Source organism: Rattus norvegicus, chromosome 8 (genome assembly GCF_036323735.1).
Source record: "Rattus norvegicus strain BN/NHsdMcwi chromosome 8, GRCr8, whole genome shotgun sequence".
In the NCBI taxonomy this organism is placed as follows: domain Eukaryota; kingdom Metazoa; phylum Chordata; class Mammalia; order Rodentia; family Muridae; genus Rattus; species Rattus norvegicus.
Genome location: NC_086026.1, coordinates 76,699,463 through 76,716,648, shown reverse-complemented (window position 1 = coordinate 76,716,648; position 17,186 = coordinate 76,699,463). Strand labels below are relative to the sequence as shown.

Here is a 17,186-nt window from a genome sequence, read left to right as displayed (position 1 = left end):
TGCTGTCCCGTGCTTCCGTGGTAGAGGCATGTAGCACCAGGCCTGGAGACCTGGGTCAACTGAAAATAGAGAACTGACTTCTAACATATTGTCCTCTGGCCTCCACATGTGTGCTAAGGCATGTGCACATACCCTCAACATACATAAATATGTTTTGTTTTTAAAAAAGAATGTTCTGCGTTGGTCCTCGGAGGGTCTGTGGCAGACATGTCTCACAAAAAGCTTCAGATCCGTTCTACTCTTGTTTCCTCCAGATCATTGCAGCCCAGGAGGAAATGCTGAAGAAAGAACGAGAGCTGGAGGAAGCCAGGAAGAAGCTGGCCCAGATCCGCCAGCAGCAGTACAAATTCCTACCCACAGAGCTGAGAGAAGATGAGGGCTAGAACCCGCCCATGTTGGCGAGCCCCAGGAGGTGGTTCCTACTCCCCCAACAAGAACTGGACATACCGGCCTTCCCCAGAGCCAGGGACTCCTGGAAACTGCTGGCCCTCCACCTGGAGTCTCTCTCATCTCAGTCCTGTCACCATCAGCTGCATGATCATGATCTCACACGGTACAGTGTCCCACCCACAGCTCCTCCAGCTCCCCTCACGCCTCACTATATCTCAGGACAGAGGGGGCGCACGTTTCGTGGACTGTTACCAAAAAGAAAAGTCAGTATTATGTTGTTCTCAGACACCTTTACTCTTTGTCCTCCAAGACTGCTCCAGGGCCTCTTTGTGAAATCCCACTAGGAGAAGAACAGTGACAGTAATGGCTCACAGGAATCATTGATATCATGGACACAGATATTCTCTCTCTAGAGAGAAGACCGAGCTGGAGTTGGACACTGTTAATAAAGCCAGAAACACTCCCAAGTGGATCTGGGGTCTGGAGTCACAGAGGTCCTTGTAAGTGTGGAGCACTGATCACCCACGGGGGGAGAAGATCCCCCGCCCCGTTTGCACGCTTTTCTTGCCTCAGTGCGTAAGCTCCTTGTACAACTACACCCATCTTGTATTCTGTGGCCCAGAAAAAAATGGAAGTTATTTTATTTTTTTTCCCTCCATAATCCAAAGGGCAGAGTTGTGGAAAGTGGTCAGGGTCAGGTGGGCAGGGGCCGGAATAAAACACTGGGCTCCTTTACTCAGCAAGGTGGTTTCAGTTTATGCAGACGCACACCCGAGACTATGTCCCTGATGGATCCCAGTGCAGCACCGCCTGGAGGAAGAGTCAGGTAGCGTTTAGGAAAGAGGTTCCCATGTTTGAGCCCGGTCATCAGTTTCTGTGCTCTTAGGGAGGGTCCAAGTTCCAGAAGGAAAATTATTTGTTTAGAACTTTGACCTTTGATCCCAAGAAGGCATTTCCCACCATGTATCTTAATATTCCCCAATCTGAGTGTGCCCTGTGGTCAAGGTGGACCTGTGTAACAGTGTACTGCTTATTGTCACAGAAGTGTTTTCACAGTGCATCATTTGGGTGCTGCACTCTCAGCCCTCCAGACGTCTCCCCCTTGTGCCTTTTCTCTTAGAGCCCTCTTCTGGCAAGGACATTATAGATCCCTGAGTTTACATTTGAGCTGAGCCTCTACCTAAGGTGATGGGAGGAGGGAGAGCCTAATACCAATGCCAAGCATGTTTTCATGAATTCATGTAGAGGTAGCGGGGGCGTGCTGGGACTGTAGCTCAACTGTTGGCCTGGTTAGCATGCGCTGGGTCCCATCACAGAAACTCGATGTGGTGGCACACTAGGGAGACAGAGGTAGGTGGATCAGAAGTTCAAGATTATCTTTGGCTAAATATTAAGTCAGAGACCCGCCTTGGCTACCAAGGACCTTGCCTCCAAAGGAGAAAAAAAACAGCTAATAATGGAGGCCTATCGTCCTCAAGGCTAATGGCTGCTGGAGGCAGGCTTTCTCCCCCTTAAGGATCCACTAGCACACTATATACTGGACTCACCACTTAGATCCAGATTTCTACCAAAGAGGAAATACTGGAACACTGGTCCTCAGAAAGAAAAGAAAGAATCCACCTTCAACGTTGCCAGATGAGTCTCCTCCAGCAGACTCTATCCTGTTCCGCAACTCTAAAATATAATTAAATTCTAACACCTTCCCAGATGTGTAGAGACTTATAAATGCTGCACAAAGGAATTCCTCTGAGACAGGTAGAAGGATCTAAGTGTGGTGAGAATGAAAAGCAAATGTAGGGTACACATGGAAGGAGTGAGGCCGTGCTATCATCAGATCCAACAGAGCAGGGCTGCTCTAGCACTGGGAGAGCCTAATGCTGGGAGCCCTCAATGCTCGTGGGAAAGCAAGTCGCCTGGCTCACACCCTTTGAGTGTAACTCTTCATGCCTTTGCTGGGTACTTCCCAAAACGATTAAGCAAGGCCCCAAAGCTCATGATCAAGATGTGACAGTGGCCTCACACAGTAGGACCAGAGGCCCTCTTGCAGCTGGCTCACCCACTTTCCTATAGGATATGCTTCTCTCTGGGCATCTGCCCCTCACCACCCCTTCCACCTGTCCCCTGTCACATTGGACATTCCAGGGGCAGTGCAAGGACAGATACTGAGTGCCCATCCCTGCCCCGGGGTAGTTTAAAACCTTCGCAGAAGTGAACACAGGAGAAAACCTCTAACAAATGACGGGTGAAGGGCTGTTCTCTATGGCTGTGAGGGGTGTGCCCTCCTGTCTGCATTGTTGTGAACTTTGGGGGAAGATCGTTCCCAGGTATCACCTGCCATGGTCATAGGCCCATTTCTTGCCTGTCCCTCACTTGTCCATGCTGTGTCCATGTCTGTGAGTGTCCTCATGGCTGGCTGGACCTCTCCTCATTTCACGAAAAGGATGAAATGCTGGACGGTGGGCATTCCTTAATCAGTGCTGCTGCCGATGTCCCCAAAGGCACAGAGCAGACTCCTGGCTCCTAAGGGAGAAAGAACGCAGATGTAGTGAATTGCATCTTGGAGTAGTTTCAAGGCCAAGTGGCCCAAGGCCTGGAACATGAAGTCCATCCCTCTGTGAGAGGGGGACTTGCAGTTGAGTGCTCTCCTACCTCTGCTCCCGTGAGAGAGGCCGACATTTGGTGTTTAATCTTTACACTGATCTTTTTGTCCAAAATTTCCATTTTTGATGATCAAAAGAGGTATGTACCTGGTGGCTGGGAAATTGCATTTGGCTTGCTTCTGTCTCTCAGAAGCAAGACAAGGAAGCAAAAGCCATGTTTGGTCAGACAGCCCTGGGTAGCACTTCCACTGGCCAGTTGGGACTGGTCTTGGAGGTCATCACAGACAGATACTTAGGACCTAGGCAGTCCTCCGGTTGTCACTGGTGATTTCCAGAGGCAGCTGCCCTGGCTGCAGCCTGACGCACGGGCTTTCAGGGCTAAGCCACCACAGATCTTCTGGTATACACTCTTAGTCCAGAAAACCCCTCTAAGCCTCTCGGCACAACTCGTCTGCTTGCTGTCTGAGTTCTCTACCAGCTGGTGAGAGTATGGACAGCTGAAACCAAGTGTTAAAAACTGTATTAAAGAGGTGTGACAGTGTACAACTAGAATCCCAGCACTGGGAAGGTGGAGGCAGGAGAATTGCAAGTTTAAGGCCAACCTGGGCTAGGTAGCAAGATCCTGTCTCAAAAAAACAAAGGCTAGTGGGTGTAACTTAGTGTTAAAAATGCTTGCCTCATAAGTGCAAGGAAGGCCCTGGGCTTGTTCCCAGCAATGCACACAGACTTTAGCCAAAATGTTCAGCCACCTAAAAGCACGTATTTATTCCCATCTCCTAAGTGGCCCCAGAACCAGAATCTCATGAAGGAAGCAGGGTTGGGGCGGTAAGACATGCTCGCTGCACCTCCTCTTTCCCCTCTGGTAGGTGGTCCCCCTAATCTCCCTGAGCTTTGCAGTTCTGGGCTAAGGTTGGGCCTCTGGGATGTAAGGCTTAAGATCCCAGCACTGATTATATGCTCTGCTCAGATGCCTAGAGGAACGAACTCCGTGAGTGAGCGCTCAGACACATCTAAGAGACTGAGCAAGTTGCAAGGAATTGGAAGGAAATGGTCGCTTACAGGCTGAGAGGCAGCAGTGCCCAGAATCCTAAAAGCCAAAGGTCTTAGGGGCTATGCTGGTGGCTCAGGTCTTACCTCTCCACAGAGTCCCTCCCGTAGGGTCAACACCCTCCGCTAAGGAAGGTGCTCCTAGGAAGGCATCCTCCACAAACCCCGACACCACTGCTCCATTGTCATGAGCTTGCGCTTGGTGTGTTAAGGTTATGGTCATTGGGACTGAGCATGAGGAGAGACCTTCCAGTAGCCTCACAATACTATGAAGGAGGGATGACACTTTTCTGTGAAATGGGCTAGGTTTTATCTGGTCTCCCTGGAACCCAGCTCGCTGCCCACCAGGAAGCAATAGCATGCGAGCCCCTCTGCAGCCATGTCTGACAGAGACAAGAAAGGGAAGCTCTGCCCTTGTCATAATGTTTAATCACATAAATTAATTTATCTAATCACATAAATTATTTTTTTTATTCATCAGAAATAAACTTTTAAAGGAATGAACTTGTGTGAAGGTTTTCATGGCAATGGGGTGAGGAAGACGAAAAAGACGGAAGGAAGAGCGTGTCTTGCTTGTGGGGGAGAAATTCAGCCGGAACCAAACATGTATCATCACAGTAACCAAGGATGTGTGTGTGTGTGTGTGTGTGTGTGTGTGTGTGTGTGTGTGTGTGTGTCCATGTGTGTATATGTGTGTCCATGTGTGTGTCCGTGTGTGTGTGTGTGTGTGAGGGAGGGAGGGTAAGGCCAGCCCCAGGGTACCACTCAATTCCACTCTACTTCACTGACACAGGAAAATAGACTAAGTAGGAAGACATGATCTCCTTTTCCCTTTGAAACAAGCAGGCTTCCTAAAAGGTCAGCCCTTGACCTTGCATGTCCCTAGAAGACTGAACAGCTGAACACCTGACCTGCAGACCCGCCCCAGGAAGATTAGGTTCATTTGCGACAGCTGAGGCCAAAACTGTCACCTCCAGCCTTCCTACCTGTTGGAGGGGATGGATCCTTGGCCAGAAGTCCTTGTTTTCAGGGCAGCCAGGTTTAGAAAAATATGAAGTGTTCCTAATCTGCAAGATTACGAATCACCATAGCAACCAAAAGTGGCCTTGGGATGGGCACCAGTGAGTAAGGGGATGCTCCTGAACTCTCATCCTCTAAGCCAACTGATAATAAAGTTTGCATATCTCTGCTTAATGACAAAAATGGGGTTTGGGCAGGCGACCACCAAAACAGAAGTGAGATGCCTGAGGGGCAGACCAGGGAATGAAGAGGGAGGCTACCATTTGCCAAGTCTCCTTAGTGCCAGTCCTGTGCTGCCAGACACATCCCTCAGTACTCAGCAGCCCTAGAAAAGGCATATAACCATTCTTCAAAGGGGCAGCCCAAGACTCAAGCAGGATGTATCTGGGTGAGGTTGGCTGCTGCCTATCAAAACTCACATCCTCTGTACACAAAAATGATACCAGGTCAAAAGGCCAACAATGGCCTTCCTGCAAGCCCTGGCACCTCCTGTGCCCTGGACACAGAGATGGTCACAATTCAGGGAATACCAACACTTGACCGAGAGAAGTGGGATTAATAGGGTGCTGCTCTGAAGGTGGGGAAGGCCTCCCAGAGGATGCTGTTTGCCTGATTCCTCGGCACTCGAGTCTCACAGGGTGAAGGAGAGATGCTTCAGGCTCTAGCGTTGTAAAGGCAACAACCGGGGTTTAATGAGATAATACCTACAAGGAACAATTCAGTGAGTCCAGGGCTTGGAGTGGTAGGAGAGGAAGAAGTCAAGAATACACATCATGTTGGGGTCCCAGAGCTCTCCAGGATAGGGGTGCAGTAGCAGGGGGGAACTGCTATCAGAGAGGCTGGCACAGGGAAGCAGATGTTAAGTGGCTCATGCCCTGTTACTCCTGTTTATTCCTCATAGCAAGACGCACAGGCAGATACAAGGCGTGGTGGTTTGAATATGCTTGGCCCTGAGAGTGGCACTATTAGGAGGCATGGCCTAGTTGGAGGAAGTGTGTCACTGTGGGGTGAGCAGTGAGACCCTCTTCCTAACCATGTGGGAGCCGGTCTTCTCCTGTTTGCCTTCAGAACGAGAGGTGGAGCTCCAGCTCCTCCAGCCCCCATCTGTCTGGATGCTGCCATGCTCCCCCCTTATGATACTGGAGTGAACCTCTAAACCTGTAAGCCAGCCCCAGTTACATGTTTCCTTTTTAAGAGTTGCCTTGGTCATGGTGCCTGTTCACAGCAGTAAAACCCTAACTAAGACACAAGGCTGAAGCCCAAAGAGATTCTATAACTACCCCAAGTTCACTTACCCAATAGAGCTTGGATTTCCCAAGCTACTCCATTAAGACCCGTGAATAGGGGTTGGGGATTTAGCTCAGCGGTAGAGCGCTTGCCTAGGAAGCGCAAGGCCCTGGGTTCAATCCCCAGCTCCAAAAAAAAAAAAAAAAAAAAAAAAGACCCGTGAATAAAGGACAGAGTTTCAGGTTGTTTCTTCTAAAGCTCATGGTTTGCTTCTTCACAGACTGTTAAAACACTCAACTCTTTGAGGATTTCATACAGTACATATATATGAGGAAGGGGAAAGACACAAGTGTGTGGAGGTCAGAGGACAAACTCAGCTTGTTTGAGGCCAGGTCTTGTTCTCTGCTGCATACACACGGCTTGCTGGTCCGTGCAAAGCTCAGGTCTTCACAGTCAGTCTCTTGAGATTCTCAGTGAAAGTCTGACCTGCAGGATAGAAATCTCACAGGCTGAGGTGGGAGAGGACGTGGGGGACCCATGCATACATGCGGCAGAGCCTGGCTCCTACTACAGGCTCCTGAGCAGTGAGGGATGTGGGGTTGGGAGAGAGGGTAGCTCACAGGAACAGAGGACCATTCCATTCCATATATGTTTGTGGCAGGAAGGGGGCATCCTGAGGTCACTGACTAAGAACTTTCCCCCTGCTGCTCAGCCAGTGACGTATTCCAAATGATGCGCCCACAATCCTACTTTGGGGTCATTTTTTTTTAGACTATGACATCTTTGAAAAGTTTTACATATATTGGGGCGTGTGTGTGAGGGGTGGGGAGGAAGAGAGGGACAGAGGGAGAGGGGAAGAGTGGGAGGGAGGGAGGGAGGGAGGGAGGGAGAGAGAGAGAGAGAGAGAGAGAGAGAGAGAGAGAGAGAGAGAGAGAATGAATGAGAATGTTTAAAAGCACCACAGAAGCCAGAGGACATTGAATTGGATTCGGTGCTTACAGGAAACAAATCAGGGTCCTCTGAACACCAGTGAGCCATGGTAACTATATGACTGGGAGACAGTCCCCTAGGTATTGTCATTGAACATCTTCAACCTGAACACAGCACAATTGCTTGCCCCGGTTCCCCCGGAGTAAGAAAACCTCTAGCCTTGTGCTCAGGGATAGACTGGGGCAAGGACAGTATGTCTGTCCTGGGGCAGGGCCTAAGAAGCTCAGTACAAGGCCCAACCCCTTGGGACCATATTTAGAATTCTCTGTCAGTTCTGGCTTCAGGAACTCTACAGCTTGGAGAAAGAAGTTGGATTTCTCTTCTGCTCAGAACTGTGCTGTAGAAATGCTTCAGGTTTCCTCAGAAGCTCTGACCCTGCTCCATAGGCACTTGGGGCTTACGTGACCTTAGGTGTAAAGAGACCCAGGACAAGGCTGGTGGGTCCGTGCTCACAGCACTCTACTATCATAGTGATCTTCAAGGCGCAGGAAGGAAGAAGCAGGGGCCAGTGTCTTTTCAGCTCCCAGGACTGTGGAAAACATTACTCTCCTCAAAGACCTTAGACAGCCTCTGGAGAAGTCAGTCTGTCATCCCCTGTGTTAGAAGGATCCAGAGCTTCAGGGATGGGCAGGAGCTCGAGCTGCCCAGGAGATGGGCTGGAGCTGCCCATCAAAGGCAGCCAGGGAAGCAGTTAGCCAAGGTCTAGCTTTCAGCAGCAGTAGAGGATGTTTGGGGCTGCGGGGAATGGGGAGGAGAGAAGATCATAAAGGCCAAAACTGTAAAGGTTAGAAACAGACTGATGGTGCTAAAACATGGAGTTTGGAACTTCATCCCCAAGGGAAGGAGAGAGAGATCCGTGGAGCTGGCACCAGTGCAAATTTGCTTCAAGATCTCCAGACGGCAGGCTTGATGTGTCTGGACGGCCCTGCCCCGGGGGGCCCTGGGGAGCCATGTTTGCCGATGTACAGGCTGGCAGCACAGCTGGCCAGCACCAAGCTGTTTCCCAAGCACACGGGGAAAGTACTCTCCTCATCCCAGATGGTTTGGGCCACAGGGGGCAGTGTGGTTCCATGGGACATTAGTAGAGTGTCTCCGTTTCTCTGGAGGGAAAACCAAAAAGTTTCTAGGAGAAATTTAAGAGTGTAGGTGAATATCTTTGTGTGTCTCTGGAACTTTCTCGAGAGTTTGACAACATCTGTGTGCATTCAATATCTCGAGACCATGGAGCCCATGCTATGTCTCGCCAATATTTCTGTCCTTGGGGATTTTTTTGCTTGATGTTTTAATTATTGTATGGTCTAGGCACAAATGCTTTCGCAACCACACTAGATTCATCAGAGTCCTGCTCTAACATATCACTAGACTTACTTATGACCTGCCTATGTTTCATCTCTGAAATAGTCCCTTCTTGGTCACAGGCAGGGGTCCCCATCTTGTCACATGTAGCTTCACCAGCTTCCAAAGCTATGAAATGGCTTAGATTGGACGGATAGCCTAAGTGGTAAACACTTTGTTTGTGACCAGTGTTTATGAGCTGTTTGAGGGCCCTCTGACTTGAACTTGAACGCGCAACATAAGATTGTGCCTAAACAGCTACTACACACAACTTGCTTGTCTTTCTTCCTCCATGCAGCCCTGCCCTAGCCTGGAGTAACCTGACTGTCCAAAAGAGCTTCTCCAAAGAGTGCTTTCCTAGGGGTCCCTTCCTAACACAGCTTCCAAGAAACATAGTTTGAGTCACTCTCACAACTGACAAACAATACCAGAAGCTAGGATCTGTTAGTGTTCCCATTGCTCTGATTAAACACTCTGACCAACAGCAAAGGGTTCTTTGACTTTTCCTTCTACATCACAGTTCATCATCAAGAAGTCAGGGCAGACACTCAAGGAAGGAACCCGGAGGCAGGAGCTGAAGCAGAAGCTATGGAGGAGTGCTGCTTGTTCCCCATGGCTTGCTCAGCCTGCTTTCACTCAGGATTACTAGCCCAGGGTGGCACTGCCCACAGTGAGCTAGGCCCGCCTACATCAACCATCAACAAAGAAAATGCCCTTATGTCTTCCCAATAGGCCAATCACGTGGAGATACTGTCTCACTTAAGATTCTTTCTTCTGAATGAGCCTAGCTTGTGTCAAGCCGACATTAAAAACTAACCAGCGCAGGATCCAACCCAAAGGAAGTTGTTACTGAACTAGAGAAAAAGATTTCAGATAGTGTGACCTGGTCCTGAGAAGATGGTGCTGGTGGCCTGGACCCACAAAGAGTCACCTAGAAGAAAAGGGGGTAGGCAGAGAGAAAGGTTTCGTTAATAAACCCTGCAGGCACCTGGGCCATAGGCACTCGTAGTTCAACACCTCAGGCCTTCTTCCTTCGCTGTCTGGAAACAAAAAAAGGAAGCAAAAAGAACACATAAGAGCTTTGGGCTTCAGAGAGGTGACTTTGAGCAAGTCTTTCAAGGCCACTAGGAATCCATGATGAACACTCTGCTTAATTCCCCAGCTCCTTTCAAAGTGGAACAGTGCTTACGGGGGAGCTGACTGGAAGCCAAGGATGCTCTGATTGGGTCAAGGGAGGTATCATTCCTCCTACTGGTGTTCGGCTGTGGACCTTACTTACACCCTGATTCTTCTGAGGGGAGAAGAAATATCTGCTGGAGCTGTTGGACTCTCTCCCATATCAGTGATGAATGAAGACGCCATGTTTAGCCATATGGATAAGCAGCCTCACCTCACAGAATCTGTCCCAAAGATGGCAGAGGGAAAGCAGTCAGGACTGCGTGTCTGCAGTGACCTTGTTGACCAGCTTGTCTAATACTTGTGGGTATAAAACACACCTCTTGCTCCAAAGGGAATGTTATAGTACGACTATGTAATCTATGTCTAATATGACCACTTCTCTCCAGGAAAAGGAACACAACAGGAGGGGAACCTCCTGTTCATGTGCACCACACATGAACAACCATGGCCCAGCAACACAGATTCAGGTCACCCTGGATGCCAGGTTCCACTGTGCAAGAAGTGGTCACCAAGCGAAGGCAGTCGGAAATCATTGCATGTATCAAATGCACTGGTCAAGGCGTCAGGTCAGGCCATTTGTCACACAGGTTTTAGATGCAGCCTTAACATTCTTGGCTTTTAGGTTGTTAGAAGCTAGTGGTCTGCTAAGCCTAATGGGTGGCATATTCAAAAGTTTTGTTAGAGGAGAAGAAAACTCCTTTCAGTCAAGAGAATAGACTCTCTGGTGTGGGTGGAGACAGGCCTAACATTTCAGTTGGGCCAGGGAGGTAAATCATTTAGCCAAGACACTGCCACCAGGCAGGAAGGTTTGTCTTATGCCATACTATAGACAAGTGGAATGATTACCCCTTTAATGAGATACTGTGCTTTTCCTTCCCAGAATTCCAAGCTACTGCCACCACCTCTCATATTCCAATGCAGAACTTACCAGGCCAAAGTCATGCAGCTTCCCGCTTACCTGAATTATTTAGAAAATTGTAACTTGGGTTTCCCCAATACTTTGGGCTTTCTTAACTCTTTCTTTCAAGCTCCCTCCCACAGTATGGCTGCTTGTTTGCTGTCCTAGTAAGTGTTCTATTGCTGTGAAGAGATGCCATGAGCATGGCGGTAGTTTAAATGAAAACAGCCCCCAGAGGCTCATAGGGAGTGGGGCTATTAGAAGATAGAGTCTTGTTGGAATAAGTGTAGCCTGTGGAGTGTGCTAAATGTTCTTCTTTACAGGAAATGCCATGGTCATGGTGTCCTTTCACAGCAATAGAAACCCTAAGATACCATGGAAATATATCTTTCTGATAAAAGACTGCTTACAGATCCAGAGGCTTAGTCCATTGTAGTCATGGAGACACACAGGCAGACATGGTTCTACATCTGAATTCACTTATAGGCAGCAGGAAGAGACACTGGACTTGGCTTGAGCTCTTGAAATCCCAAAGTGACACACCTCCTCCAACAAGGCCACACCTTCTAATCCCTCTCAAGCAATGCCACTCCCTAGTGACCAAGTATTCAAAACTGCAAGCCTGTAGAGGCCACCCTAGGCCAACCACTTCTTATGTGACTGACCTTCCTGCCAGCTTGCATGGTATGGCTTCTCCCCTCATTCTCCTTCTCTAGCAGCTACTGAGGTTTACAGCAACCTGCCCTGGGAGGTTTCTTTTACATTCTAATACAATTGTCCTTAAAGTTCCATTTGAATCCATTCTGAAATTCTTTCATTAATGAGACCAAGAACCACAAGAAGGGACCCAATTTCCTTGGCCTCAGTTTTACCTAATAGTCACAGAAGTGTTAGGTCAGATATAGTGGTTAGTAGTAAATGGCTATTCTGAAGAGTAGAGACAACTCAAGATATAACTTAGTTCCTGATCTGCAACATACCGCTCTCCAGTCAGGAAGTCGCAAAACCTTTCCCATAGGTAGGCCTTCTCCATTCTCACCTCGCTTCTTCCAGGCTACTCAAGTCCATTCCTGCAGTATTTATGCCAGCCCACACTGGTTTATATCCCAGAGACTAGTCAGCCCTGTAGGGAAAGGCCAGCATTTGGCCACACATGAGGTACGCTGCAAAGTTTTGTTCCTCTTTACAGGAGAGCAATCTTGAAGGTGGGACCATGTGGCTCAGTAGTTAAAGTGCTTGTCAAGGAAGCATGAGTTTGGATCCTAGCATTCATTTAAAATCACACATCTGTGATCCCAGCTGGGGTAGTGGGGGGATGACTGGAGGATCATCAGGGCTTACTAACCAAGTCTAACCAAACAGTGAGCTCCACTTTCAGTGAAAGACTGTCTGAAAACAGAAGGTAGAGAGTAACCAAAGAAGACATCAATCCTGACCTCTGAACTTTATAACTTTATGGCATAAGCACATATGTAGAAACACACTCTACACACACACACACACACACACACACACACACACACACACAGGAGATAGCCAGTGAGCCAGCTCAACATATAAAAGCCCTTGCTGTGCAAGCCTGACAGTTCAAGTTTGATCGGGGCACATGGGAGGAGGTGAGAACTGTTATGATTTAAGCCACAAAGTTGCACTGTGCAACAGACTGCATGTGGTGGGGTTTATTGTTGGGGGAGGGGCACGTCGGGGCTGCCTGGGAGAGAGAGGGCAGGGAGAGGTGGCAATGACTTTTATAAGGCAATGTATCTGTATCATACGCACATATAAGGAGGACATGTGACTGGTGGTGACAGTGGAAATGTGACATTTTCGTAGCTAGGGATAACATATCCTTGCTGTCACTAGGTCCCTAAAAACAGGCTAGTGGAGATGCCTGATTTCTAACAAGAACTGACCCCAAAAAAAGTTGTCCTCTGACCTCCATGAGCACTGTAATGTGAACAACACACACACACACACACACACACACACACACACACACACACACACACACTCCAAACAAACCAATAAATCGAAAATGCAACCAAAGAAAGCCTTCCTTCCACTTTCAAGAGACGCTTGCGCGCTAGTAAATGCTGCCAGACTCACAGTTAAGTGTTTGATGTTTAAGGGACTCCTTTTTTAAAATTAAGATTTATTTTATTTTTTTAGTTAGGTATGTGTGTGTGTGTGTGCGTGCGTCAGTGCCCATGGAGATCAGAGGCATAAGATCCCCTAGATCTGGAGTTACAGGTAGTTTTAAACCACCTGATGTGGGTTCTGGGAACTGAACTAAGGCCCCCTGTAAGAGCAGTGCCTGCTCTTAGTTAGCCATAGGGCCATCTTTCCAGCACTCTGCGCACTTTTCCAATGAGATGTTGGTAATGCCTGGGTTTCAGAATAGGGGGTTACTTAGTGGGTGTGCATGAAAAGTGTTAACAGGCTCAGTGCAGACAGCAGAAGCAGCAGACAGCAAGGGTCCTAGGCCTCTCCTGGACTTGAGGGCACAGGTTTTCCTGTTTCCTGCCATGTAGTAAGCCTGAGTAAGCTCCAGATATCTGAGGCCATCACCTACAAAGCAAAGCATCTGAGGAATGTCTGGTATTTGGGGTATGAGGTGTGTGTGTGATGTGGTTTTTTTCTGTTCTTCTTCATTGGGGATGGAAATCCCTAGTTATTTTATCTGGAGGTATCAGTATAGACCTGAGGACCCCTAAGCTGAAGACATGAGAGAGAGAGAGAGAGAGAGAGAGAGAGAGAGAGAGAGAGAGAGAGAGAATATGAATATGAGAATTCTAGATTATTCTAGGCTCCTGCTCCTAGGGCTGGGTGGTTCCATCCCTGTTTGAATTAGGATTGGCAGTTGGGTGGGGGTGGGGCATCTTGGGACTGGAGGGAGGGAGGGGAGCCTTGGACTACAATGGGGAAGCCAAGCCCTTAGAATGGTAGGCTAGTTGTTCTTCTACTTCTGTGTCATAGCCCCCTGTGAGACCTGGTGTGAGTTCTGACTGGGCAATCTTGGGCCATTGTCTTGGTCCTTAGAACTTTTGTTTTCCTGTAACCAGACTTTGGAATTATGGAAGGTGGACAGCATTGGTGTTTGACAGCTTTGAAGAATCAATTCCAGGCTCAGTCTACTAGGTTGACGTTGGTTTTTATAGATTATTTATTTAGTATGTGTTACATGCCATGGCATGTGTGTGGCGGTAGGAGGACAACTTGCAGGAACTGGTTCTCTCTTTCCAACAACGTGGGCCCCAGGGATTAAACACAGGTCAAGATCGGTGGCAAGTGCCTTTTGCCCTCTGAACATTTCACTAGCCTTCTACTAGGTAATTTGAAAATACAATTTGTCTTCACAGCTGACATTCATGATGGGCATATAATATCCCAGCTGTGGTCTTGAGCACATTTTTAAGTGCTGGCACATTCGTCTTTGCAAAATAGGCACTAACTCCTTCCCTGAGTCCATGCAGCTGATAAACAGGTCCAACAACAGAACCCAGGCAGCCTGCGTCAGAATGTCTATCCACAACCAGTGAGCTCATCGCATGTCAGTGGTGAGGGGACAGAGACACAGCACTAGGCTGCCATCATCAACAGCCTGAGAAGTTCCCTCAGAACTTTATGGACCTGGACTCAGACAGCTTTAATACTCAAAAGAATTTCAAAATTAATTGGCTTATGATGAAGAGAGGTTGAAGAGCTTAATGAAAGATATTTATTATAGGCCGAAGTGTGAGAGACAAGAGAGATGCTCAGAAAATAAGAAAGACAAAACCCTGGGTGGGGTGGGTTGGAAGTGTAAGACTGGAAGTGAGTCCTAACTACTGGGAGACCCCACCCCCAGCCCCAAGTGAGACACGAGAACACGGTTCGATGCAAACGCAAGAGGTTTATTTTCCAGTGTGTCCAGTCCACCCTCAATCAGCCCCTCATGGCGAGTGACTAGAAGGTGACCCCAAGTGGCTCTAACAAGCAGTTTTTATACTTTTTTGGAGTACAGGTTACATCAGCAAGGTTACAGTTTAAACTTATTGGCTAAGCGTATTGACCTTTGAATCTATTGGCTAGCAAGCATATGACATGCATTCAAACTCTGTCTGGGACCAGAGGGCCAGGTGACTGTCAGTCAGTGTTCTGTGGTTTTTCAAGAATGTTCCTGCTCCTCCCAAGAACTGTGGGTGGAGCATGGAACTAGGCCTAGCCTTGACCAGAGGTGGGAAGCTGGAACCTGATGTAGCCTTGCCCAGAGGCGGGTAGGTGTAAGGCTGACGAAAGCCCCTACAGTCCTATATGCCCAGTGTGGGCATAGGCTCCTCAAGGGAGAATGAGCATTAAGTGTCTTAGCATTAGCCATTTACATCATTTGGGTGACTTTTAAGTTACATCTCAAAAGACTGCCTAGAAACCCACGCTGCCACTTTAACCTCTTTTGGTAGATGAGATAGATAAGCAAGGTGACTCTGGAGATGGGATTTATAAGCTGATAAATGGAAACAGGCTCTGCTAGGGTTGTCTACTGGGTTTAATCCATGCCCCCCCCACATACATGCAAGTGAGATTTCCAGAAAGTTTCCAGTTTATGACTGGGAAGGGAGGAAGGCTTTAGGCAGTTGAATAGTCCTGCAATCTTGCTTCTCTGCTCCTGCATTAGTCACGTTTCTCTAGAGGATCAGAACTGATACATAGTATATGTGAAGAGGATTTATTACAGTGACTTACACGTTGTGGTTCAGCTGGTCTACCAGCAATGGGTGTCTAGCACTGGAAAAACCTAAGAACGTAGTAACTGCTCAGTCCACAAGGCTGAATATCACAGCTGGTCTTTAGTGTATGCCAGAATCCCAAAGAATCTCAAAGAAGTGGGCTTTAATGCCAGTGTAGGAATAAATTTGCCATAGAGACTGAGAACAAGCATGACAAGAAAGAAACCGTCTCCCATGCCAGCAGAAGGAGTGGTTCAGATTCAAGGTAGATCTTCCCACCTCAGAAGATCCCAGTTAAAGGTGGTTTTTACCACTTCAGATGATTTAAGAAAAAGCCCTCACGGGTACACCCAGTCACTTGGGCTTTAGATCCTTCTAGATGTAGTCAAGCTAACAACTGAGAATAGACACACTGACAAGAGCTCCAAATAGATTCCGGGCTGAGAGGGCCCTTTCCTTTCTTCATGTCCCTGAACTTTCCCTTGTCTTTCTGTCCTGCATCATGATGTACATCGTGAAGTTTTCATGGGATGAACAGTATTATTATCTCAATAAAGTAAATGAGGAAACCAAGATCAAGTCAAAGTGTACAGTGCACACAAATTACACACCTTATAAATGGGGGCGCTCATACAAGGATCCCAATCAATTCAAAGTGCATAATGCATGCAGATTGTCAGCATGTAAATGAGAGAGCGTAGATCTGAGCCCAGGCCTGCCACCCAGTGCCTTTCACTGCCCCAGGCTTCCTCTACACAGCCAAAGAGAAGCCCTCAGACTCTAGAAGTGATGGTGAATTTGATATGAAGATCTCCATTTGTAACTTTATGATGGTGTCAAATACAATGTTCAAGAAGTTTCAAAACATGACTGCCATTCAAATACCCATAAACATGTCAGAGATGTGCGTAACTTGGTGGGGTGGGATGGGGGACCAGCAGCATGTCCTGATTCATCTAAAAATATACATAATGGTTATGTTCAATGAAGAAAGAACTCTTGAGTAAGACTGCTGACTCACAGCATGGTTACCTTACGTGTTAGCACACCCTCTGGTTTGATTGGTTAGTCAATCTCTGGTTGACTAGAAGGCAGGAAGCATATATATATACCCTGTGGATACGCTGAACAGAGGGTGTGACACAGCAGGACTCAACAGAGCAGAGCTGTATGAGATTTAAAACATGAACTGCTTAGTTCTGGATTCTGCCCCACCCCCTTTACTATCAGGCTGCAGTGAATTATGGGTAACTGAAACTGTCCAAAGAAAAACCTTGGATAAGAAAAAAACAACCATTCAATTTTTTTCTAAACACAAGATGTTAAATTGTTCCTGACTGGGATTCCTAGATGAAAAAGGTTGAGAACACCAACCACCATGTTTAAATCACAGCCCATCAGATTGTGTGACAGTGTTAATCCCGGTCGGTGTTTTGAGGGCAGACTGGAGAAATGGTTCAGTCACTAAAGTGTTTGACAGTAGAACATGAGGATCTGAGTCCATGTAAAACCCAGAGGGGAGGTGAGACAGAAGAATCTTTTTTTGCTTTTGTTGTTTTGTTTGCTGATTTACCACCTCAGAAGAACTGGTGAGCTCTGGGTTCAGTGAGAGACCCCGTCTCAAAAATTCAAAGTTGATCCCCAAAGACTCAGAGAACACTGTAGAAGATGGGGTCTAAGAGCAGGATAGGGAGGAAGAGTGCTGGGAAATGCTGTCTTCTGGACATGATGGCTGTTGCTCTCATGGACTCACTCCATCTACGGTTGCCTGCACAAGACCCACACCAGATCAGG

General features: G+C 47.7%; 1 protein-coding gene across 12 annotated transcripts in view; it reads left to right on the top strand.

The window, feature by feature from the left end:
• Positions 1-4,537, top strand: part of Tln2 (talin 2) — a 421,250-nt gene extending 416,713 nt beyond the window's left edge. For all 12 annotated transcript variants that reach the window (NM_001419941.1, XM_063265537.1, XM_017596083.2 and 9 more), the window contains one exon: positions 255-4,537. In NM_001419941.1, the coding sequence (NP_001406870.1) occupies positions 255-383 (129 nt within the window). In that variant the 3' untranslated portion in view covers positions 384-4,537. The remainder of the gene's footprint in view (positions 1-254) is intronic.
• Positions 4,538-17,186: the final 12,649 nt, after the last annotated feature.